The sequence below is a fragment of the Typopeltis vanoorti genome, chromosome 25, assembly GCF_054136105.1.
Source record: "Typopeltis vanoorti isolate ZY-2024b chromosome 25, IOZ_Tvanoo_1.0, whole genome shotgun sequence".
NCBI classification, from domain to species: Eukaryota; Metazoa; Arthropoda; class Arachnida; order Uropygi; family Thelyphonidae; genus Typopeltis; species Typopeltis vanoorti.
The window spans coordinates 25893178-25920829 of NC_143573.1; the positions used below are offsets into that span (position 1 = coordinate 25893178).

General features: G+C 33.0%; 1 protein-coding gene across 1 annotated transcript in view; it reads right to left on the reverse strand.

The window, feature by feature from the left end:
• Positions 1-27652, reverse strand: part of alphaCOP (coatomer subunit alpha) — a 190318-nt gene that overhangs the window by 74962 nt on the left and 87704 nt on the right. The window contains exons 5-6 of the mRNA XM_090414738.1: positions 21991-22192; positions 20095-20234 (exon numbers count right to left, since the gene is read on the reverse strand). Coding sequence (XP_090270864.1) covers positions 20095-20234; positions 21991-22192 — 342 coding nt within the window. The remainder of the gene's footprint in view (positions 1-20094; positions 20235-21990; positions 22193-27652) is intronic.

The following is a 27652-nucleotide window of genomic DNA, read 5'->3' on the forward strand; positions in this document are numbered from 1 at the left end:
ATTTTTCTGAGCAATAATTACAAAATGATATATTCAGGCAATGACAATCAGGGAAAAGAAGGAGTAGCTACAGCATTCAACACAAAATAGGCTAATCTTCTTAGGCATGTGGTGAGGTTATCTGCAAGGATAAAAAGATCAGAACTCTATGGTGGATACAGGAAGTTAAAGAGGCACTGAAGGAAAAGAAGAAAGCATATCAAAAGTTCCTGGCAAATAAGTCAGCTTGTACTCTTAGAGAATACAGAGACAAATGTAAGAAACCTAAACACTGTGTAAAACTAGCTAAATAAAAGTCATGGGAAGACTTTGGTAAGAACATAGAAAATAAATATCAAGAAGGTGCCAAAATATTCTGGAGGCTGTTGAAAAGCTCAGAAATGGAGGAAAGAGTGCTTTAAAAGGAATTAGAAATGACAAAGGTGACATGAAAATTGGTGAAAAAGATATCCTTGATGTATGGAGTAATTACTTCGAAAAATTACTAAAAGAAACAATCAGTGACAGCACAGTAGTAAAACAGGCATGCAATCGAGAATGCATATCCATACTTCAAGTAGCAAAAGCCATCAAAAGCCTGAAATGTGGAAAGGCAGCAGCAGGAATAGATGATATTTGACCAGAAATGCTCACATATAGAGATATAAAAGCCTTACAGTGGCTGCACTGCATAGTTCAGAAAGCCAGGACAGAAGGACACATTCCAAATGATTGGAGTAGAGCTCTCATAGTACCCATATATAAAAAGGGAATTAAATGAATGTAAACATTACAGAGATGTTTCTCTACTGAGTGTTCCTGGTAAGATTTATGCAAGTATACTTGAGAAACGGTTGAAAAAGATTTTGGAAGGGAAGCCTGGTGAAAACAAGCTAGATTCATGCCAAATAGAGGCTGTCAGCATCGGATTTTCACTTTTGAACAAATAGTTGAGAAATCATGGAAATGTAACAAAGATCTGTATTTAAGTTTTGTAGATCTGAAAAGGCATATGACAAGGTGCCAAGAAAGAAGCTATTCAAAATGTTCCAGTTATATGGTGTCACTGGAGCATTATATCAAGCAATACTTAGTCTTTAGTTGATCGTAGTTAAGCAGTTAGAATTGAAAGAAGTACAGGAAGATGGTTTAATGTTAAATCTGGTGTCAGACAAGGATGTACATTATCTGCATGGATCACATTATGAAAGAAAGTGGTATTAAACCTGATATCAAAATTGGGGATGCTAATGTCAGCTCTTTGCTTTATGCAGACGATGTTGTACTTCTAAATAAATCCGCTACAAGTTTGCAAGATTCCCTGACTAAATTGAATAACTGTTGTAATAGACATGGTATGAAGGTCAGCAATAACAAGATAAAGACAATGAAAATAGGCAGAAGCATTGAAAATATCAACTGCATTGTGAATGGAAAACCTATAGAACAAGTGAAACATTTCAGCTACTTAGGCACGATTTTTAGTGAAGGTGGTAAATTAAATATGGAAATAGACAACAGAATCAACAAAGCTGGAAGGGTAGGAAGTCAACTGAATAAATTTATATGGAATAAGAGAGAAATTAGTCAGAACACTAAATTAGCTGTATACATATACAAGACAGACAGTGTCCAAACCAATTTTAACTTATGGATCTGAGAGCTGGGCCAGAAGTAAAACACTTGACCAAAGACTAGAGACCACAGATATGAGAGTCCTGAGAAAGATTAGGGGCATGAACAGATGGCATCAATGCCAATATCCTATTAAAAATGAGGATATTAGGAAAGAACTTGACACTGTTAGCATTTAGGAATATGTTAGAGCTAATCTCAGGTCACTTTAACAGAATGGGAGAGGAAAGATTAGCAAAACAAGTGTTCTCTACTAGGATGGCAGGAAAAAGACCCCAAAAAAAATCAAGATATAGGTGGATTGATACAGTAAAAGTGCACTAGAGGATAGAAATATAAGATCTGATAATGTTGGAGTCTTGACAGGTAACAGGTTGATTTGAAGGAAAATTGTAGATAGTAAGTTAGTAATGATGTAAGTTTTTATTGTTGTACTATCATATTCTGTACACTCCTTGAGGGTACATGTCAGGAATGATGATGATGACATATTCCTGAATGCTAACAATGCAAAGTTCATTCCTAATATCCTCCATTTTTAATAAATTATTGCCATTAATGCCATCCAATCACTCCCCTAATCTTTCTCATAACTCTCATATCTGTGGTCATAGCCCAGTGGGATACCATCACTCCCCCCCCCCCTTTTCTGGAGACCAAACATGCATTGGAAAAGTTTTAAGTTTGTCTCTAGAGAGGAGTTTCTGAATTATGTAAAAATAAATAAATGGTCATTCTGCTTTCTGTTATGCTTGGCACCATACTGAAAATAACTCCTTCATTCTCTTCATTATCATCAACAGGGCCGGCTTAACACAATAAGCAGGTGATGAGTAGCATCGGGGCGCCTTCTTCAACAGGCGCTGAAGTGAATAGAAAAAAAATAAAATAAAAACACATTTTAATATTAGCATTTATTAAATGTGAATATGCATTAAATATATTGTAAGAAATATTGCAACTTTTAATAACATTTAGCAAACAATGCAAGTTATTGTTTTCTATGTGTAGCATAGAACTGGTGAAAGCACTAGACAAGCCTGGTGTTCGTCCTGGATGTCTCTTTACAGGGGATGCCCTTACACAACCGACTTTCTTTTTTTTTATAAACAGCATGAATTTGCCAGTTAGGAGGCGAGGCACACACATGTAACTGGCTTAACCTCTATTAGGAAGTGACATTTGGGCATTGTTTATAAATCATCGAATTGTTAATTGCTAAACACACAGTGAATATGTAGTTAATCCACACTGAGGTAAGTAGATTCAAAATTTAACCTAAGGCTTCACAAATAAAAGAAAAAATTATGCATTTCTTAAGTATTTATTTTTATTTTTTATTTACATTTAAGTTTTATGTCAGGATGGAACTCCTGGAACTGAATTATAAATAACTACTCTAATTTTCATTACCGCTGTAAAATAACCTTTCGTTGGTAGAAGCATCGATATATATGATAAAATTATCTAAGACATGTCCTATACGGAATTGATTAAAATTTTATGTTCTTTTTTTCTTTCTTTCTTTTTTTTTTTTTTTTTTTTGAAGTATTGTAATCCTCCTCCCCCTCCCCCATGCCATGACCGCTCATAGTAACTGAATTATCATTATCAATATATACTTTCTTCTAATTTCGTATTTCATACTTTTCACAATATGTACACTTCGCATTTGATATGATTAAAGATTTTCATATTATGTATAAAGCAAAGTCATCAAAGTGTGAAGTTGAATTTGTGAATACTTCACAAATTGCCTTCACAGGCAATCTGTGAAGTATTGCACAAAATTTGATTTTGAACAAAAATAAAAATAACATAATCTGGAACATCGACAGCTCATTTTTTTTCTTCGAAATATTTCAAATAATTATCTTGAATTAAGTACTTCGAGAACAAATAAAATGTATTGTCAACTAAGTGATTAGACAAAATTATCACACAAATTAAAAAATGACATTGGTTCTCCAAGGTAATGCAATATTTAAGTGAAGTATGCAAGGATCTCTCATTTTGTCCTGGCATTAAAAATTGTACAATAAAAGGAAAAAATAAAAATAATTTCTGTATTTCTATCCAATATAACTAAGCATCCAGTTACCCAGCATAGAACAAGGAACTGCATTTCTTGTTATAGGCGACTAAGATGCAGCTATGATCATGAGATAATGTAGTTAAGTGTTCTCTTCAGTGTGAAGGATTATCACACCTTCTAAAGGACATAACAGCCAAATTTACCCAAGGTCTTTCAACAGACAGCATGCATTGTATCCAGATATTGCTGGATGTATATAGACATCCTGGCCAGTTAGAAGGTTAATATATGTATTTTTCAAAGTATACAATTTTACATAAAATATACATGCTCCGAGTTTTTAACCTTTAAATTTTAACTACATTAAAAAAAAAGTAAGGGTCGCTCATCTTAAAATCGCATCGGGGCGCCAGAACCCCTAGAGCTGACACGGATCATCAAGATCCTAATATATACTCTCAGGGAGTGTACAGGATATTATGATAGTACTACATGAAAAAGTTACATCTTTACTAACTTCCAATCGACAGTTTTCCTTCAAATTAATCGATTATCTGTCAAAACATCAACATTATCAGATCTTATAGTTCTGTCTTTTAAGATGCTTTTTACTGTATCAATCCATCTTGGTCTTCCTCTGGGTCTTTTTATTGCTAACCTGTCAAAGAACACTTGTTTTGCTAATCTTTTCTCTCCCATTCTGTTTAAGTAACCATACCACCTAAGCTCTTTTAACACATTCTTGAAAACTAACATTCACATGTTCTTTCCTCATAGCCTCATTTTTAATATATTATTCTCAGTGATGAAATCTGTTCACTCTTTCACTCTCATATCTGTAGTATCCAGTCTTTTTTCAAGTGTTTTATTTCTAATCCAGCTCTCAGATCCATTAGTTACGATTGGTTTGAACACCGTCTTGTATACAGTTAATTTAATGTTTTGATAATTTCTCTCTTATTTCATATAAAGTAAAGAACTAAGATTAACATCACCAATTTTGATATCAGGTTTAATACCACTTTCCTTCATAATGTGATCCACATTGATAATGAATAACAGTGGTAATGTGCACCCTTGTCTCTTACCTGATTTAACATCAGGTAATCTTCCTGTGCCTCCTTCAATTCTAATTGCTGACGTACAACTGGAAAGAGACTTTAATATAGCCATTTAAGTAATGCTGAGAACCTATCAAAGCTCCTAACCTAATATCCAGTCCTCACCTTCTTGTGGTGCACCCCGGTAGTTATCTAACCGGATACTGAACAAACGAGGATGGGCTGAAAATTTGGAATTTAGCTGACGAAATTGCATTCTTATTAGCTTAAACCAGTGATGAGCAACCCACAGGCTGCATGCAGCCCTCCAACTACTAACCTGCAGCCCACTGAAATGTTGCACTTCATTTAGCTGAAGTGTAAAAATTTTAGCAAAAGGCACGATGTGTTATCAATATGAAGAACACATTAAGAGGCCATATGAAAAATATTTGCTTGCGACAATAGTTCTCATGATTGTGCCATTTGCCTTTGCATTTCCAGTCACACACAAGCAGTCATGCTTTAACGATATATGAAAGTAGTTGTATCATTATTGAATAAACATATTAATACAAGTTCTTTCAAATATTAAACAAATTATAAATTTATAATAGTAATATAATTTTTTCATTAAAAAAATTTTACAATTTTTTTTTTTATTTTTAACAAATAGAACCCTGTGTTTAATCAAGTTCAAAATCTAGAAAATGCAACGTTGAGGACGAAAATCATCAGTTTAACAAACGATCAAAAGATGGACATGCGACTATTTTTTTTTACTACATAAAAGACAATGCTGTTTGCAAGATATGTTGTGAAAAGATATTTATTCTCAAGGAATATAACATCAAGAGGCATTATAAAACTAAACATTCTTCAAAATTTGACAATTTGCAATTATGGTTGTGCAAAGACAAAATGAATTAACTGCAAAAAAAAAAAAAACTTAAACAATGGCAAAATGTATTTAGAGTTGCTTCATTAACCACAAAATACTGCAGTTTGTGCATGCTACATTGTTAGTCAAATTTTGGCAAAAAGAATGAAATCATTCTCTGGTGGAGAAATAGTAAACAAATGCTTACTAGAGGTAGCAGATGTCGTTTTCCCTAATAAAAGAGATAATTTCGAAAATCAGCTTGTCACAATTTACAATTGCAAGAAGGATTGATGATCTTTTGCAAAGTATCGAAGAAATTTTTCAGGGACATATTTCTAAGTTAGAATGGATTTCTTTGGCTTTGGATGAAAGTTGTGATATTAGTGATGTGGCACAACTTGCTGTCTTTTTGAGAGGAACAGATTCTAGTTTTAACATCACCGAAGAATATGCATCTTTAGTTTCATTGAAAGGAACTGTTCTTAATCAATTAAATATCCCGATAGAAAAGATTGTCGATATAACAACAGATAGAGCTCAAGCCATGTCTAGTATGAATGTTGGTCTGTAGGGATTATTATCTAGAGGCATAAAAAGATTAACAGGATTCAAAATAAATATTTCTCACTGCATTTTTCACCAAGAAAATTTGAGTGCAAAAGTTTTGAAGATGTCCAATGTTGTTCCATTGATCACTAAAATTGTAAATTTTATTAGATCTCGAAGACTGAATCATCATGAATTTAAGGAATTTTTGAGAGATATGGAAAGCAAATATGGCGATATCCTTTTTAACACCAATGTTCGATGGTTAAGTCATGGCACAATGCTTAAGCGTGTGTACAATTGGAAGAGCAAAATTCAGTTATTCTTGGAGATGAAAGACAACCCATTTCCAGAATTTAATTACAAGGACTGGATGTGCAACTTTGCATTTTGCATTGACATTACTCAACATTTGAACGAATTAAATGTAAATCTTCAAGGACAAAACAAACTTATTAATGAAATGCTCGATAAAAGCCTTTGAAAATAAACTAAAAATTTGGAATCAGCAACTGGAATCTAATAATATGGCTCATTTTCCAATTTTGAGAAAAGAAAATCCACCTGTAATGAAAAAATATGCAGAGGGAATACAGAGACTACAAGAATTCAGTTCGTGGTTCAAAAACTTATGTGAAAATGAAACTAACTTTGATATTTTCTCATAAGTACTACAGATAAGTACTACCAAATAAACTCATTATTTGCCTGGAATGGGTAGCAAGCAATGAAAATTTATTAGTTAGAAAATAACTCTTATAAAATCAACAAGACTAACATTTCGAATCTTATTTCTTAGTTCAGTGTTGCTTTGCAAATTAATTATTTCATTTAAAATTCTTTTGGGAACCCTTTCAACATCTATATTAAAGGGTGATGAGAAAATAAAAATTAGTTTCATTTTTGCATAAGATTGATACAGTAAAAACACCTTAAAAGACTGAACTATAAGATCTGATAATGTTGATGTTTTGACAGATAACAGATTAATTCGGAGGAAAATTGTTGATTGAAAGTTAGTCAAGATGTAACTTTTTCATGTAGTACTATCATAACATCCTGTATACTCCCTGGGAGATATATCAGGATCTTGATAATGATGAAGAGAATAAAGTAGTTATTTTCAGTATGGTGTCAAGCGTAACAGATCAGCAGCAGCAGCAGCCAAGTTATCTTTGGTAGGGGAGTTAAACATGCAAGATTTTGTTCAGTGCAGCATTTGTGAGATGTACTTGTTGCAAAAGATGAAAGATTTGTGAAATGAAAGTGAGATTGGGACATGTGATAGTGGAGTAGAGAATATTGACAAATCTTCAAAAAATGTGCCAGTGATATGAATGAAAGTGCAGTTGTTGAAGGTCAGGGGAATGAGGAAGACCATAAAAAAATAATGCACTTACATGGAGTCCTTCACAGGGCAAAGTGTGAGACTGAGGCATTTCAGAAAGGCAACTAATAGAGCTGAGAAGAAAAAAAAAGCAAGAGCTGAGAGGTAAAAAGGAAGAATATCTTATCATCAAATTCTATGATAAGAGAACTTAACGAGGGCATGACTAAATCTCGTTTCCCTTGGGCAAAAACTAATAAGTTAGTGAAGCTGTCAGGATACAAAAAAAAAAGGCAAAGTGAAAGAACAAATTGTTTGGGCTAATAATTCAAAAGGAGAAAAATACTGTATGAGAGAAGAAGCGTAAAAGAGCAAGAGAGTGAAGACTAGTCGACTGCCAATCCATGACAGAGGAGAGTTGAGGAGAGGGACAATGACGACAAATTAAATCAATATGCAGTTTGTGCAGAAGGAATAGCGTGGAGTTCATATACGTATGGACTTTTATAAGGCTGATGGACTACAATTAAATAGATCTGGAGTTAGGCATCTTGTGCACTGAGAGTATACAGTTAGCAGCAACAGAAATGTAGCACACCAACTACAACAATTTGGTCAGTAAATCAGAGAAACATCTGAAATGTTACACTCTCCCACAATATTCTGAACCTGTGGTTGTTCATGTAGCTCCTTAGATTTGATTATAGAAATTAACAAGCTTTTTTTCCTGTTATGGAGCTCCCTATTATAAAAACCTGTTTTTTTAGCCACAATTACTTTAAAATTAAGTTACTGAAAGGAAAGTGTTATTGCGTTACTTAATGCAAACCATAATATGATGATGTTTGCCTGTTTTTGTAGTATTGGCTCTTCAAAATTAATAGACTCATTGGAAGTACATTAATTTTCAGTTGTTTCAAAAAGTCATTAGAAATATGAAACTTAAAACTATGCAAAAGATTGTAGAATAAGAATGTTAAAATTAAGGAATAAAAAAGCAAAGAAACTTGGGGTCGAATTGTAGTAAAAAGGAGGAATAAATAGGGAATGAAAAACAGAATATGAAAATAATAGTAGATAAAATATAGCAAAACCCACAAGATACGAACTATAATATAAGAATAATATAGAGTATACGATAAAATCAGGAATAAAACTGGAGCAGAAACAACTTAAAAAATTATATATAGAAACTGAAAACATAATAAAAATATAAGTGTGCACATTTAAAAGTAATGTTAATTATTAACGTTTCTTCATCAGGGAATGGAACCAGGCAAACAGTGAAAAGTCAACTGCTCGAACAAATCCCGACAACATCAGCAGAGCTGAAGACTGGCACAATCATATATGTGTCAGTCTTGGAAAAGAAATAGAAGTAGCAGAAGAACTGGATAAGTACCAGATTGACAGAAAAAAGGTGAGATCTTTCTAAGCAACAAATGCAAGATGTTATATTTAGGCAATAACAATCAGGGAAAAGAAGAAGTAGCTATAGTATTCAATACTAAAAGATAATGAGGATAATCTTGAATGGTAGGCAGTATCAAGAAGAGTGATGTGGGCAAATATCAGAATCATGAACTGGATATTGAGACATTTGTTCCTATGGGAATGAGGAGGACTGAACTATCCCACAGATAGTTCTACTAGGGAAGAAGTAGAGGAATTTTTCATGTTAGCTGTCTTCTCTAATGGCTCAACAAAAAATGGAACAATCAGTCCATATTGGAGATCTACACAGTAAAGTAGGAAATGATTACCAGACATAACGTTTTGGAGACATTTGGAGGGAAGAACAAAGCTAATAAATAATGGAAACTGAGAGTCCAAAAAAAACAGCATACCAGGTGTTAGCCTGCAGGATTCCTGATGACCAATAAGGACCAATTGTTCCATTTTTTGTTGAGCCATTAGAGAAGACAGCTGAGACGAAAAATTATTCTACGTCTTCCCTAGTAGAACTTTGATGATTATTAAGCATGCAAGAAGATAATGCATGCACGAAGTTTCAAGGGAAGCCTACAGGAGCCTTTGAAACAGAAGAGGTTACTATTTTCACCTAAATAGAAAACGTTAACTGCAACATGGAATGTTAGAACAATGTTTCAAACTGCAAAGAAACAAGAAGTTATGAAGGAAATGAAAAGTACAGAATATATGTTTTAGGAATAAGTGAGATGAGATGGACATGTTCTAAAAGAGTGAGAAATGTAGATGGATATTAAATATTGTATTCAAGATCAGATGAAAGTCATGAAAGAGGTGTTGTGCCTATATTTAATGCAGAGACTAAGCTTGATATATTGGAAGTCCATAAGTGATTGGATAATAATGACAAGATTATATTCAAGATGTATTAAACTGACCATAATACAAGTTTATGCACCAGCAAATGAGAAAGATCTTGAAGAGAAGGAAAATTTTTATGATAAGTTACAGAGATGCATAGAACAAGTACCAAAGCATGACATATTTATTCTTATAGGTGACATGAATGCTAAAGATGGCAAAATAAAAAAATAATAATAAAGATGAGAGAGCAGTAGGTAATGAAGCATGTGGTTTAAGAAATGAGAATTGTGACCTACTGGTTGCATTTGATGAAATGAATAATTTTGTGATAGGAGGAAACTTATTTAAACATAGACATGCATAAAATGGCCTGGATATCACCAGATAAACCCAAATTGCTGATATTGGATCTGATCATTACTTAGTAACAACCAAAATTAAATTAAAACTGCATGAGATTAAAAAAATTCAAAATCAAACAGAAGGATAAAATATTATATGCCTAAATTAAATATGAATGAGATCAAGAAACATTTTTCTATTATGATAAAAAAATCAATTCCATATTTTGGAAAATGAGCTTGAAAGTGATAAAGTAGCAAGCCCAGAAGACATGATCGAAAAGAAATGGAAAAAATTTTTTAAATTGTATAAAATGAGGTTGCAAGAGACTGAACACTAAGAAAGGGGAAAAGAACAATGATTAAGTTATCAGACAAGACCAGGAAACTCAAAGTAAGGTATAAAATTAAAATGATATTTGAAAATGCTAAATCCCAGACAGAGCTAAAGAAATTCATTTCAGCAATTATAGAGAGAAAGGGAAGTTAATTAAATCTGCAAGAGAAGATAAACCAAATTATGTGGACAGTTTGGCAGAAGCACAGAAAGGTGCAACATTAGAACACACTAAAAGACTGTATGAGATGACATGGAAAATATGCTCTGAAGAAAAGAAGCAAGTAAATGCTATTAAAAATAAAAATGGTTTGCTGCTAATTGAAGAGGATAAGATTGTTAGAAGATGGAAAGAACACTTCCATGAGATTTTAAGTGTAGAAAACAATATAACTGACACAATTAGAAGTTCAATAATGGAAGAACCTCCTGTGAGCATAATTTAAATATTATATCAAAACCTACAAATAAAAATTAAGTAATGAACATAATAAAGAAAATGAAAAATGGAAAGGCTTCAGGCAATGATAATATAGCAATAGAACTGCTTAAGACAACTAAAGAAATGGCTGATGATAAACTGCAACTGATCTTTAACATGTACTAGAGACTGGAAAGATACTAACAGTGAAAAGAAGCAATGATAATTATAATCCCTAAAAAAGGAGATCTCACCAGATGTGAGTATTGGAGAGGAATTAGTCTACTGTCAGTACTCCAAAATTTTTCTATAAAATATTCAAAAATAGCTTTAAAAATGAAGTAGAGAAGATATAAAGGCATGAACAAGCTGGTTTTACAACAGGGTGGAAGTACTGCACATCCCATTTTTACTTTAAAGAACATCAATGAACAAAGCATAGAACTCAGAAATCCATTATAGCTAAATTTTATTGATTTTGTTCAAGCATTTGACAGAGAAGCATTATGGTTAATTAATAAAAGTTATGGAATTACTGAAAAATATGTGAAAATAATCAAAAACATGTATAAGGGGAAATAAAAGTGTTACAGCACAGCAAACATCTGAATAGTTTGAGATAAGACCTGGTGTAAGAAAGGATTGTGTAATCTCTGCTTTACTGTTTAACACAGCCATTGAATTATGAGAAAAGTTACAGGTGTAAGAAGAAGAATTAAATGGAATCCGATGTCACAGTTAGAAGATCTAGATTATGTTGATAATGCTTTTGATGTCATCAAAATAAAATGATAACAAGCAAAATCGGTAGACTTGTATAAAACAGCTGAAATGGTTGGTCTAAAAATAAATATGACTAAAATAAAAGTTCTTAAACTAAGCAGCAAAAGAAATTAAAATTGATCAATATTCCAAGAAGTTAAAAATTTTACATACTTGAAAGCAAATGTATATACTGAAGGTGGAACTGACAGGGATATAATGCAAAGAATGAAAAAAGCAAATATTGCTTTCAGAAAATTTAATATATGGAAATCATCATCAAAATTTAATATATGGAAATATCATAATAAAACCAAAATAAATGTCTTCAATAGCAACGTTAAGGCCATATTATTATATAGAGATATGGAAGCTGATCAAAAAATAGAAAGCTAAATTAAATAGATCTCAAACAAAATGTATGCGTAAAATATTAAAAATATTCTGATTGTAGGAAAAAAAAAAAAAAAAAACATTACTGATGAAATTTAAAAAAAAAAAAAATGCAGATGGAAATAGATAGGACACATACTAAGAATGGACAGCAGAGAGAGAGAGAGATTCCTAGAGTAGCTTTAGCATGGATCCCAGAAGGAAAATGGAAAAAGGGAAGGCATAAATTATCTTGGCTGAGAGTGACAGAAAAAAAAAAAAAAAAGAATGGCTAGCTGGAAGAGAAGTTGAACTGGTGGCTCAGGACAAGAGATATTTGGAAGAAACAGATCTCGGCTGATGTGCCATGAGGCACAACGATATTAAGAAGTAATAAAAATAGTATCTGCTGGATTTCTGCTCAGGACATGGACTGGTTATTACCAACATAAAAAAGTGCACAAATTCACATGGAGAGAAGTTGCAAAGTCTCATTCACTGCTATTGTTGACATATGTTTCCTCAGAGGTGTAGGTTCCAATGTCCAATCCTCTGTGTACTCACATGCGTACACAGAGGACTGGACATTGGAAGTGATCACCATTTAAGTTCTGAACAGGATAAAATTGAATTTTTTGCTGAAAAGTGGAGAGTGTAAGAAAGTTTTAAGACAAATCGAAGTTCAGCAGCTTTCAGAGGTAAATTGCAGACTCATATACAAGAGAAACATTATTCAAGAAAAAATGAAAGAGGTTGAACACAAGAACCAACCTTGGATATTCAGTGACAAACTCTGAAGAAAACATTGATTCAGCCAGAGAAGCATGTGGTGAGATTGTCTGCAATGATAGAAAAAATTATGGTGGATTCAGGATGAGAGAAAGTGGCAGTCAAGGAAAAGAGGAGAGCATATCAAAAGTTCCTGGCAGGTAAGTCAGTTTGTGTGAATGCAGAATACAGCAAATACAGAGAAAAATATAAGAAAGCAAAGTACTCTGTAAAGCTAGATAAACAAGTCATGGCAAGACTTTGGTAAGATCATAGAAAATAAATATTGGGAAGATGGCAAATATTCTGGAAGTTATTAAAGATGCTTAGAAATGGAGGAAAGAATACTGTAAAAGGAATCAGAGATGATAAAGGTGACATGTAAACTGAAAACAAATTCTAAATATCTGGAGTAATTCGAGCTGTTTTTCCACATTTCAGGTTTTTGATGTCAATACCAGAAGTAGAAAAGCCATCAAAAACCTGAAATGTGGAAAGACAGCTGGAGTAGATAATATTCGATCAGAAATACTCAAATATGGAGATATATAAGTTTTCCAGTGAATACACTGCATAATTCAGAAGGCCTGGGTCAGAGGGTCAAATGCCAGATGATTGGAGTGGAGATCTCATAGTGCCCATCTATAAAAACGAGAATAAAATCAAATGTGAGAATCACAGAGGAATTTCCCTGTCAAGTGTTCATGGTAAGATTTATGCAAATATATTTAAGAAATAGATATGAAAAATTTTTGCAAGCTTTCCTTCCTTAGCAAAAAAAAATTTTGCTAAAGAAGAAAAGCTTGCAAAAGAACAAGTGAATACAGACCAAATGGAGGTTTTCAGGATCAGATTTTCAGTTTAAGAGAAACAGATGGGAAAGCATGGAAATATAACAAGGATCTGTATTCATAGATGCAGAAAGTGCATATGACAAGGTGCCAAGAGAAAAGCCATTAGATCAAACTTACAACTCAATACATACTCGATATTGAGTTGTAAGTCAGCAGTTAGAATTGAAGGAGGTACAGGAAAGTGGTTTAATGTTAAATGCAAGACAAGGGTGTACATTATCTCTATTGTTATTCATCATCTATATGAATCACATTATGCAAGATATTAAAGTACGACAAGAAAAAATTACATCATTAACTTCCTATTGTTGATTTTCCTCCATATTAATCTGTTATCTGTGAAGACTCAAAAATTATAGGATCTTATATTTCTCTCTTCTATGATATCTTTTGTTATATCAATCCTAATCTTAATCTTCCACTGAGTCTCTTATTGTTTTAGTAGAAAATTTTGTTTTGAAAATCTTTCCACTCCTAGTCTGTATAAGTAAACACACCACGTGATATTAGCTTTGTAATACATTCTTCTTGAATGCTAACAATGTCAAGGTCTTTCCTGATATCGGCAGGAAAGACCTTGACGTTGTTAGCATTCAGGAAAGACCTTCATTTTTAATATAATATTGCCATTGATGCCCTCTGTTCAGTCCTCTAATCTTTCTCAGAACTCTCATATTTGTGTTCTCCAGTCTTTGGTTAAGTGTTTCTAATCCAGATCTCAGATCCATATGTTAGAACTGGTTTGAACACTGTCATGCATAGAGCTAGTTTAGTGTTTTGCCTAATCTTATTCTATATAAATTTATTCAGTTGACTTTCAATCACACCAGCTTTGTTAACTCTGTTGTCATCATCATCATATTCCTGCCATGTACGCTCAAGGGGTGTACAGGATATGATAATACTACATGAAAAATTTACATCATTACCAACTTCCTATCTACAATTTTCCTCCAAATCAGTCTGTTACCTGTCAAGACTCCAATATTATCAGAACTTATATTTTTATCTTCTGAGGCACTTTTTTACCGTATCAATCCACCAATATCTTGGTCTTCCTCTGGGTCATTTTGCTGCCAACCTGGCAGAGAACACTTGTTTTGCTAATCTTTCCTCGCCCATTCTGTTTAAGTGACCATACCACCTGAGATTAGCTCTGCTAATGCATTTCTGGATGCTGACAATGTCAAGTTCTTTCCTAATATCCACATTTTTAATATGATATTGCCATTGATGCCATCTGTTCACACCTATAATCTTTCTCAGGACCCTCATATCTGTGGTCTCTAGTCTTTGGTCAAGTGTTTTACTTCTGACCCAGCTCTCAGATCTATAAGTTAAAATTGGTTTGAACACTGTCTTGTATACAGCTAATTTATTGTTCTGACTAATTTCTCTCTTATTCCATATAAATTTATTCAGTTGAATTTCTACCATGCCAGCTTTGTTGATTCTGTTGTCTATTTCCATATTTAATTTACCATCCTCACTAAAAATCATGCCTAAGTAGATGAAATGTTTCACTTGTTCTATAGGTTTTCCATTCACAATGCAGTTGATATGTTCAATGCTTCTGCCTATTTTCATTGTCTTCGTCTTGTTATTGCTGACCTTCATACCATATCTATTACAACAGTTATTCAATTTAGTCAGAGAATCTTGCAGACTTGTAGTGGATTTATTTAGAAGTACAACATTGTCCGCATAAAGCAAAGAGCTGACATTAACATCCCCAATTTTGATATCAGGTTTAATATCACTTTCTTTCATAATGTGATCCTTACAGATAATGAATAACAGAAGGTATAATGTACATCCTTGTCTGACACCAGATTTAACATTAAACCATCTTCCTGTACTTCCTTCAATTCTAACTGCTGACTTACAACTCAAATAAAGACTAAGTATTGCTTGATATAATGCCCCAGTGACACCATATAACTGGAATATTTTGAATAACTTCTCTCTTGACACCTTGTCATATGCCTTTTCACATCTACAAAACTTAAATACAGATCTCTGTTACATTTCTACGATTTCTCAACTATTTGTTCTAAAGTGAAAATCTGATCCTGACAGCTTCTATTTGGCCTGAATCCAGCTTGCTCTTCACCAAGCTTCCTTTCCACAATCTTTCTCAACCGTTTCTCAAGTATACTTGCATAAATCTTACCAGGAACACTCAGTAATGAAATGCCTCTGTAATTCTCACATTCAGTTTTATTTCCCTTTTCATATATGGGTACTATGAGAACTCTACTCCAATCATCTGGAATTCATCCCGTTGTCCAGGCCTTCTGAACTATGCAGTGCAGTCACTGTAAGACTTTTATACCTCTATACTTCAGCATGTCTGGTTAATATCATCTATTCCTCCTGCCTTTCCACACTTCAAGCTTTTGATGGCTTTTCCTATTTCAAGTATGGATATGTATTCCTGACTGCATGCCTGTTGATGTTTTTTAACACTGTGTTATCACTGCTTGTTTCATTTAGCAATTTGTCAAAGTAATTACTCTATACTTTAAGAATATCATTTTCTACAGTTTTCATATCACTTTTATCATCTTTAATTCCTGAGCTTCTTCAACACCCTCAAGAATATCTTCCCACCTTCTTGATATTTATTTTCTATGTTCTTACCAAAGTCTTCTCGTGACTTTTGTTTAGTTAGTTTTACACAGTGTTTAGCTTTCTTACATTTGTCTCTGTATTCTGTAAGAGTACAAGCTGACTTATTTGCAAGGAACTTTTGAAATGCTTTCTTCTTTTCTTAAGTGCCTCTTTAACTTCCTGTGTCCACAATGCAGTTCTGATTTTTCTATCCTTTCAGACAACCTCATCACATGCTTCTCTGGCTGAATCAATCAGTGTTTTCTTCAGGGCTTGCCACTGAATCTCCAAGGTTTGATTCCTGTTCTCAAACTATTTCATTTTTTCTTGAATAATGTTTGCGTATTTTAGTCTACAATTCACATCTGAGAGCTGCTCAACTTTTATTCGCTTTGAATCTTTCTTATATGTTCTTTCCAACACGAGATTCAATTTTACCCTGATCTTTCCAAATTTAATTTTCAGTTTTCACTAAAAACTTTGCTTAAATAGTCAAAATGCTTTACCTGTTCTATAGGTTCACCATTCAGGATGTCAGTGATGTTTTCACTGTTTCTGTCTATTTTCACTGTCTTTTTATTGCTGATTTTCATATTAAATTTATTACAGCAGTTATTCAATGTAGTCAGGGAATCTTGCAGACTTGTACATGATTGATTTAGGAGTGTAACATCATCTATAACAAAATCTGCAGCCAAAAACATCCCAGTAAAAAAGAATGGTAGTCCATGGATTACAAAAGAAATACTAGAACAAATTGAAAAAATGAAACAAATTAAAACAACAGATTGGCAAGACCCAAATTACTTGAACCTGAATAAAGCTATTAAGAAATCTTGTCAAAACAACAGATTTATTCAAGACAGTTAAGGATATAACCAAAAAATTCAAACCATAACTTGATATAATTGCAGAGGAAAATGGCAAGATCTTAAATGACACTAACATACCCAGCTATTCAACAAGAAGATGAAGGGGCTATTGAAAACATGGAAATGGAACTGGAGATCCTCAAAAGTGAAGTAGAAGAAGCAATCAAAAAATTAAGGAATAACAAAGCTCCAAGTCCTGATTCAATACCGGCTGAAATGCTGAAAAACCTTGGAGAGAATGCTGTCATCAATTGGATACATGATTTATGCAACAAATTCTGGAGGGTGGCCAAATGACTGGACTAGTTCCACTAGTATCCCAAACTACAAAAAAGTCAATCACAACAAATGTGAAACTACTGCACTATTGCCCTTATCTCACATACCAGCAAGATTTTACTACATATTATTAAGGAAAAATTACAAATTTTATAGATCATCAGATCTCAGAAGAATAAGCAGAATTCAGAAAAAGGTCGAGGAACTAAAGATCATATATCTAACACCAGACAAATAATTGAAAAAGCAAGGGAATTCAACTTAAGCCTTTATCTATGCTTTATAGATTACTCCAAGGCTTTTGACTGTGTGAGATATTTTATGGGATATTATGCAAAATCAGGAATACCAAACCATCTAGTAACCCTCATAAAGAACTTATATCAAGGAAATCAAGCAACAGTAAGAATTGAAAACTCAGTGTCCCCTGCATTCCAACTTGAAAAAGGATCAAGACAAGAATATGTACTTTCACCATTACTATTCAACCTTTACAGTGAAACTATAATGAAAAGTTCTCTAGAAAAATGGAATGGAGGCATTAAATTAGATGGCTGAACAATCACTAGCCTATGATGCGCAGATGACACAGTGGTAATAGCAACAAATGAGCAGGAATTAAAATCCATCCTAAATCAATTAGAATGGGAAAGCTTAAGCCATGCTTTACAAATAAATCAAGACAAAAACAAAATAATGGTTTTAAACAATGCAGAGGAAATAGATATAGAAGGAATTGAAACTGTCAACAATTTCAACTACCTTGGAATGATAATAACAAAAAAAAAGATGAATCTAAAAAAGAGATAATAATAATAATAAGAATAGCACTAGCTAAGAAAGCAATGACTGATTTAACTAAGATCTGGAAAGACAGGCACATCTCCAAAAAAAGACCAAAATTCCTCTATGCTTCTGAGTCTTGGACAATGACAAAAGATGACAGAAGAAGAATTGAGGCATTCGAGCTCTGGTGCTCGAGAAGATTGTTAAGAGTGTCTTGGACAGAAAAACGAACAAACAAAAGTATCCTAGAAGAACTGAATATCGACACAAGACTGATAAACATAATTGACAAGAGAATAGTGCAAAATTTTGGACACATGTAGAAGAGAAGGCAACTGCCTGGGAAAAAAATCATCCAGGGTAAACCGTGTGGGAAAAGAAAACAAGGACCCCCTCCCCCAATAGGTGGATTGACCAAATATCAAGAACCACTGGACTTAAAAAAACAATAAGAGAAGCACAGGGGAGAAAGAAATGGGGAAGCATCATCAGGAAGGTCAAGTCCTCAGACATGAGGAGATCCGAGAGAGAGAGAGATAACATCATCTGCATAAAGTAAAGCACTGAGATTAATTTTGATATCAAGTTTAGTGACACTTTTGCCTCATAATGTAATCGATATACATGATGAATATCAGTGCAAATAATATGCATCCTTGTCTCACACCTGATTTAACATCAAACCATTCTTCTGTACCTTCTTGAATTCCAACTGCTGACTTACACAACTGAAATATATACTCTGCTGCTCAATATAATGCCCCATTTATGCCATATCACTGCAGTGTTCTGAACAGTTTTTCTTTTGGCAACTTGTCATATGCCTTTTCCAAATCCACAAAATTAAGATGATACAAATTCTTATAATATTCCTATGATTTCTCATCTATTATTGTTTATATAAAAACTGAATCTGTTTATATAAAAATGTTGTTTTTAGTTCAACTGTGGATATAGGAGTGTTGCTGTTTACAGAGAATCCAATTTTCTTTTTAGAACAGATTGCCAAATAATAATCCTATAGATGACAACAGAATCTGGAGAGTCATATTCATTTAGTATTTATTGATTCTGAAATCATCTGAGCATTCTCTCAACTTCAGCAATGGATGTTGCCTGCAACTGCTAGGGCAATAATCCTATAGATGACAAGAGAAATCGTTTGCAGAGTCATATTCATTTAGTATTTATTGACTATTAAGTATTTATTGATTCTGAAATTATCTGAATACTCTCTCAACTTCAGCAATGTAAGTTGCCTGCAACTGCTAGGACAATACCAAGTTTGGCCTATATGTTGCTGGAAACCATCAAAAGCTTTAAAAATATATGCCTCTTTATTCTCTGCTGAATGCAGAGAGTGTATATTTTTAAGTATCTAGTTACTCTACAATGAGTGACAGGTAGCTGCTTGTAAACATTAAGACAGAGCAACTAAGGCTATTGTGTGAGGCATATCATTCCTTATTCATCACTTAATAACTGCCAGGAAGATAACCAATTAGTATTATCAAACTACTAAAAAGTAGCTAAATATTATGTTAGTTAACATACCTAATTACATTATAATATTAATACAGGGTCCATGCGGTTAGCCTAGTGGCTGTGCACTTCGCAACCATATGACTGGGGAAGGAGTGTCCCAGGTTCGATTTCTGACGAAAAAGCGAGGAATTTGAGGATCTTCCTCAGCCATAGCCAAGTTAGCCAGTCTTGGGTGTGGGCAGTAGGGTTTTTTCCGCCAGTTTATCTGGCGTTTTTCATCCCGCAAGCAGGCAAACCAGCCCCGTGAACACACACGGATCTACAGCCATAAATACCTAACCCCTCATGAGGGGGCTCAACTCGCCCCAATAGGGACAGGGGAGAAAAAGAGAGGAAACTCCATACGAATAAATAAATAAAATTAATACATGAAGAACTATTAAACATTAAAAAACTAGTTTTACCTGCTCTGCTGTACATCAAACAACACTAATCCCTCTGTATCTCTAAGTAATAACATTCCAGTACCAGCATAAAATATCTCATCACATGTGGGACTTTGAACTTTCTTAGTTACCTCATTTTTCATATTCTTTACCACCAGCTGAAAAATTCATTTTTATATTTTATTGAAATGCACAAAACCAAAAGGCACATAATATTCAAATCTATAACACGCAGATTAGAGGTAATACTGTTATCTATTATTAAATAATTGTATCTGTGTGTAATAAATAAATTCTCTAGTATCTTTAATTAGATAATGGGTATACCTGTTTTAGTCCTAATTATTTTTATGGATATCAACAGGCAGCCATTATTCTTCTTTAGTCATCACTGGTCTGATTCATGGCTACTGATTATTCTGAAGGCATCAAGCATGGTATATTGTTTTCAGCTATGCATATGCCCTGATAACTGGTGTTACTTTCTTAGAAGGCAAGTTCTGTTTGATTTTTCTGAGTTATATGGTTAAAAATCTAAATTTATGGGAGAAAATCCTATTTGCCTATGCCAAAGATCAACTAACTTGAGAAGTGATAGGAAGAAGGCCTAGAAAAAAGTTCCATTAGTTGGCAATTGAAGCCAAAAACTATAATGGTCTTTCTTGTGGCAGTCTAGTATTATGGAACTATTAACACTGCATTGAAGTCACACAAGTATCCGTATACGTGTATGTACATTTTTGTATGCATGCATGTGCACACAGTGACAAATACATACTTTATGCGAGTAATAACATTAATAAACACAATGTTAGGACTTGAGGAAATGAGAACTCTCATATGCATGAATGAGCCCTTATATGAATGTTTTTGTAACATTCATATGATTTCTCTCTGTGATTTTTCTTTATCACAGAGAAAACATTACTCATAGTGAGGATTTTTCATCATTCTGTGGGATGAAAAGATTTTAGATATTCTCCAAAATCTTTTCATCATCATTTCTTCATCAAATGTTTTCATTCTCCAAAATCTTCACACACATGCATGTATATATATAGTTTGCTAAATTAAGCAAACAAATTTGTAATAGCAGTAAAAATATTATATTTTTACTGGCACCTGACATCAGTTAAGCAAATGGCTTTTACTAAGTTTATTTGCTACTTGTGTGTATGCACATGTTATCAAACTTGAATAAGTACTTCTATAGTGCAGTTGGAAGAACAACTGAGACAATGCACCCTTTAATTGGAAAAGACTCGAGTTCAATTCTTATCATGACAAGAAGAATCTTTATATGAATGTTTCCAATTGGAGGCAAGTTAGCCAAACTCATATGGAGATAGCAGGGTTTCCTCTACTGGACACTAGGTTTTTCATTCGGTATACAGACGAATTAATAGACAAAAATATTATTAGTGGACAGCAGATGGCATAGTGTGTAGTAGATTGGTGTAAACAGCGGGCTGTGTGGTGCAGAGTACCCTCCCATGCCCAGTCCTTAGAAGTGTAATGCAACAATACATAATAATAAATAGTAACTACACATTTATTTATTTTACAGTTTATAAATTAATTTTTCTCTCTATCAAGAGTTCATTCCAATGAATTTTTATACTTTAAGAACAAGAAATCAATATCCCCACCCTCACGAATTGTTACCAGACCAGAAACTACACTATGGAAAGTGTGGCCCTATACTAATTATGCATAAATGCAAACCCTGTACTGTTATGTATAAATGAAATGTGATTTCTCCATATTACATAAAATAGAATTTTATGTAATCTATTATAACATAAGATGTTATAACTTAAGAGAAGTTGTAACAGATTTCTGCTGATACACAGCTATATGGCTGAGGCTGACTGTATTTATTTACTAAATCACATGTAAAAATGCATAACTTACTGTATGAGTTCTATCCAAAACTGCAAATCTGTTTCTTGCAATCCATACAGATGTTAATCCTGAAGATCTTTTACATTCTGCTGTTTCAGGATTCTGTGTATCCAAATCCTTTGGCACGAGATATAAATCATATGTACTATTGTCCACATTACTTGTTCTTGTACTTAGCAGAACAGCATTCTCAGCAGGATTATATGATAAACTAAAAAAATAATTGATTAATCAGACTATTATTTTTGAATTAAATCAACTGAATTAGTTGATTTAATTCAACTAATTTAGTGTATAAATAAATTTCGTATATACATCGAGTATTTCATACATTTGAAAATGAAAATACAAACATCACATCATATAAATGCTGACTGTATCTGCATTTTATTTTTAAGCAATTCATTTAAATCCAAAGAGCACACTGAAAATATCCAAAGATATCAGACTATCCACAGCATACAAAAAATTATACATTAAATAATTACATGAGAAGCGTTTGAATGTGGGTAATTTGTTCACAATACAAAAGAATTCTAATAATCTGAGATAAAGTTTTTTTTTTTTTTTTTTTTTTGAGATACTGAAAGTTAAAATTTTGCAGTTTTGTAAGAAGTTATAATGCACATTTATAAATAAGCAAAATTTGTTACATATGTAACATATAAGAGGCATGCAAATCAAGAGGCAAGAAAGTGCAAATCAAGGTTTCCAAATGAGCATTATTATTCTATGGCACTCCAATACAAGTTTGCTATTATAAGAGTTGACTGTACAGTATGTGAATATACAGTATATCTCAAATGGAATTTGAACTAAGAACAGTTGAAGAAAATGAAAATACTTAATAATAACTAAATTAATTCTGTAGATATTTTGAAGATATTTTCATTTATTCATGACACATTTCTAAGTAAATAACAGTTTTGCAAAACATCATGAACACATATTTACTCCAAAAGCAAATAATACCTGGAACATATCATATTACAGTAATTGACCATTTATCTGACCACAGTGAAAATTTAATTTGTCTTTCTGATAACTGAACAGTCATATAAGGGAAGGGTACAATTACATGGTGCTGTACCAGAAGTCAATGACACAGAAGGACCAGGTAACTGATGGATCATTGTTTTGATGGTTGGATAAATGGAAGTTTATTATTATCTGATAGTGGAATGCCTGATGGATGAAAATTCATTAGGCACCTTGAACATTCTGGATTAGTGACAAGAAGAGGATCTGCATGGATTCCTATAGCATATGTCACATAGTAAAAGGTACAAATACAACTCAGAGGATAGGATAATTGCAATCTTGAAGCAAACCTTGACATGTAAGGATAAGAAAGTCATTTTGCCTCTTTATAAGGCTTCGATAAGCCCCACCTGGATTCAGGGATAAAGAAGCTGTGGAAAAATTGCCAAAGATTATATCTGAATTATGGGATTTAAATTATGAGGACAGATTGTGAGTATGCGGATTACAAACTCTGGTTAATAGGAGAAAGAGGGGTGATATGATAGAGGTCTATAAACTTCTGAACAGGTGTTATACGATATGGCTGATGAAATTTTTCATTATATGGAAGGTGGGACGAGAACACAGGAGGGGGGATATCCATTGATGTTAAGTTTGTTCGCAGTCAAGAAAGGGGTAAAAGCTAGGTTTTTCTCTCACAGAGTAGTGAGTGAGTGGAATAGTTTTTCTTTATGGGTAGCAAGTGCATGTGTTAATGAATTTAAGGGAAGATGTGATAGCTGGTTTGGATGATTTATAGTCTCTCTCGATGAGTCCTTGACTTCCTTGAGGTCTCAGATAATAATAATAATAATATAAAAATTATTGAAAAAATCCTGAGCCAATTTATGGTTAAGGATTTTTAAAACCCACCGTACATTAATACAATGGATTTACTAAATCCATTGTATTAATTAACCTTTTGTGGTTGGGAGACAAAAAACTTATATGCAAGAAAATTATCCCTTTTTTTTCCCTTTCTTTTTCTTTTTTTTTTTTTTTTGAAAATGAAAACAAGTTTCTGTGGTTTACCAGTTCTGTGGGAAGTTTTCAGTATTGAGTCATCCACATTATGATGTAATTAAAGAATTTAATTAAAAAAAAAAAAATTGAAACCCAACAAGTTTTGTAAGTCATAAGACTTACATCATCAGGGGTACTGGTACAAAAAGTTTTATGCAAAAAAATACTATAAACCAGGGATGGCCAACCTATGGCACATGCTCCAAAAGTAGCAAACTGGATAATTAGAAGTCGCACATTGGACCCCAATGATAATAATAAAAAAGTAAACCTATTTATGCAAAAAGTATTGACCAAAAACCAATCTGTAGAAATAAAAAAGCTAAAACTTAGTACTTATTTTTAGTGATTTTATTGTTTCGTACACATCTTCGTACACATTCACTTGTTTGAGCCTGAAGCACCAAGCATTAGCAACAGTGGTGCATCACAGGTTGTTGTCAGTCAGTTTAAAACTGATACTTGTGCATTACAGAGTTGTGTTTTGTTTGTCCTTTGTGAGCATTTGCAGTTTTGTACTTTTTTGAAAAGCCTCGTTTTTACATTCAGTTACTCATCACAGTGCAAAAGAAAAACAGAAGATGATTGTAGGCATGAATTTAATGAACAGTGGGAAAAAGAATTCTTATTTATAGCGAGTCCTCAGGAAAACCATTGTGTATTGTTTATGAAAACACTTTCTTACATTAAAAAGACATGATAAGAGCAACTGAAAGACCTTGTCTATGCTTGTACTTTCTTTAGCTTTGGACGAATCTGCTGACATATGCAATGTAGCCCAGTTAAGCATTTCTAAGAAGAATTAATGATAATTTTAACGTTTTTGGTACTTACTAGTCTTGAATCACTTCATGGAAAACAAGAGGTTCAGACATACTTGAAAAAGTAAAGTCATGCCTAAAAAATCTACAAGTAGATTCTAGTAAATATATCATGTTTACATTAAATATGTCTGTATTAACATATTTTTTACAGGGAGTTTTTAAGAGTATAAGAGTTGAATGGCACATGTGAACTCTTACATGAAAAAATTGGCACATGGAACTTAAAAGGTTGGCCACTCCTTCTATATACAATTAATTACACATATTAGGTATTATGATAGCTTCACAACTGTTACATACAAATGAGAAACCAGAATAAAAATGGTCAATTCATTACTGTTGGAAAATGCTGCTAGTTGTTGCTATCACTTTCTGTGGCATCACGTGTCATAGCCTAGGTCCATGGCAGTTAAATTTTTGATGAAAGCAGACCATACGTGGTATAAAATTAAGCCTTGATTTTTATTGCATTGTGTAGGGATTGTTCTTGTAAAACAATAATCAATATATGATCCCTTTTTTTTTTTTTGTTGCCAAACTACTTGATGGCCTGTAGTAGTAGTGTGGAATGCCAAGCCTGATTTTTTCAACGTCTTTTACTTGTTCAGACATGCAGATCTCTCCCGACCTTCCTGTCTGGCCTAACCAATACCACAAGAGCAATGAATCTCATAAACGCCGGTTTTTTCATGGAGGTGATGTGGAGGTTTTGGTGGATCTTGAGATTTTTCATAAAGGTAAAAAAAACACTTTTAAATTGTACTCACAGAGCAACATAGCCATTTTGTCCACAACATTCTTTAAGGAGGGTAGTATGATTGCATTCTTGAAATCTTGTTTAAGTAAGGAAGTTGTAGGAGATGTATTAAGAATTTTTGCTGATTGTCTTGGATTCATAACCATTAAGTGCAGTTCTTTATTCCTTTTAATTGACATGGCTGATATATTGTATGCCCTATCTCGTACTTTTTTTTTTTTTTTGGTTCGTTATAAATGTTGCTTTAAGTGCAATTACTAGAAGAACAAAATGGTTTCCAAAAAGACCAATCCTGCATAGATCCAATTTTTACTTTAAAATTATTAATAGAAAAGAGAAGAGAATTTCAAAAAGAAACATGTGGCCTTTATTGATTATGAAAAAGCCTTTGACAAAATTAGTAGACAAAAATTGTTTAAAATATTAACCAATTTATACCAAACCAACTTTTACAAGCTATTCAATAAATATATACAGGAAATAAAATAGCAGTTAAATTAGAACACATCTCAGAATGGAAAGATATATCAAGAGGAGTACAACAAGGATGTACCCTCTCACCTCTGCTTTTCAATATATATATATATATATATATATATATATATATATATAAATAAAATTATAACAATCGGGAAACAGCATAACCCATTTGGTATACAAATGACCCTGCAAATGAAGATAGATACACTACTAGTTGCAGATGATCAAATAGTATTAGCTGCATCAGAAGATGATTTACAAATATCATTAAATGATATCTCAAAACAATATAATGACAATATCTAAAGAAAAAACAAAAATAATGGCATTCAAAGGAGAAAACCCAATAAGAAGTAAAATAGTGATAGATAATAAAATACTAGAACAAGTAAACACTTTCAGATACTTGGGATGTAATTTGTCATAAGAAGAAGAAACTGACATAGACACTAAAATATCAAACTTTGTCAAAGTATGATATTTTAGTGGCATAATAAATAATATATTTAAGCCATCCCTAGTACAAAAACACACTAGAATCAGACTATATAATGTCTTGTCAAAACCAACTCTACTATGCGGAAGTGAAACATGTACCATAAAAAGGAAAGATGAAAAACGAATTCAAACAGCAGAAATGAAGTACCTCAGAAAAACAGCTGGATATACCAAGTGGGACCACAAAACAAATGAAGAAATTTTACAATCCCTGAAAATAAAACCAATTAATTACTACATAAGACAATATAAGCAAAAATGGATAGAACATTTAAATCAAATGGACAAAAGCAGACTACCAAAAATATTATACAGATACAAAATAAGTGGAAAAAGAAGAATAGGAAGACCAGGAAAAAGATGGCATGAGACCGGAACAGGCCACTTGGCCTAAACTCCATGTTAAGAAGAAGAAGTGCAATGAGTGTACGATTTGTGTGTCAAGTTTATTAGTTCATTTACACAACTGCATTTAGTTCAATACAATTATGCAAAAAAGAAATAATTTTCCAATAAGTATAGGATGTTAAGTATTTAGGAGCAAACAGAAATAACTGTATCATCATATATTTTATATTAATCCAACATGCAAACAGGTTTCGGAACATGTAGCATATTAGAGTTCTCTGCAGGTATGTGTTAAAAGAGAACAAATTTATCACTATTATTTGTTGAACAGCTGGCGGTTGCAATCTGTGGAGAAACTTCATGAGGAAAGCTGTTCTAGATAGAGGCAAATAGAATGGAAGTATTAGAAAAAAAGTAAGTTCGGTAGGTCAGCAGTTGAACTATAAATTGGATATTTGACAGCTGCCTCTCATGTTATTATAAGTCTGATGCAAATGGACAACATAATGGATGCTCGTTCAGTGGAACAGCACCTAGAGAAAAGGCATAAAAGCTGAAAAATATTTGTGAGTGTGAAAAAAAAAAATTATCAATTAATCACTCATCTTCTGGAGAATATCAAGAATTTTAGAGTTCATTGGCAGACCAGACCACCTGAAATGCGAGAATAGTCTTGTAAAGTTGGAGAGATTAAGAATTTGTATTGAGCAGAAGAGAA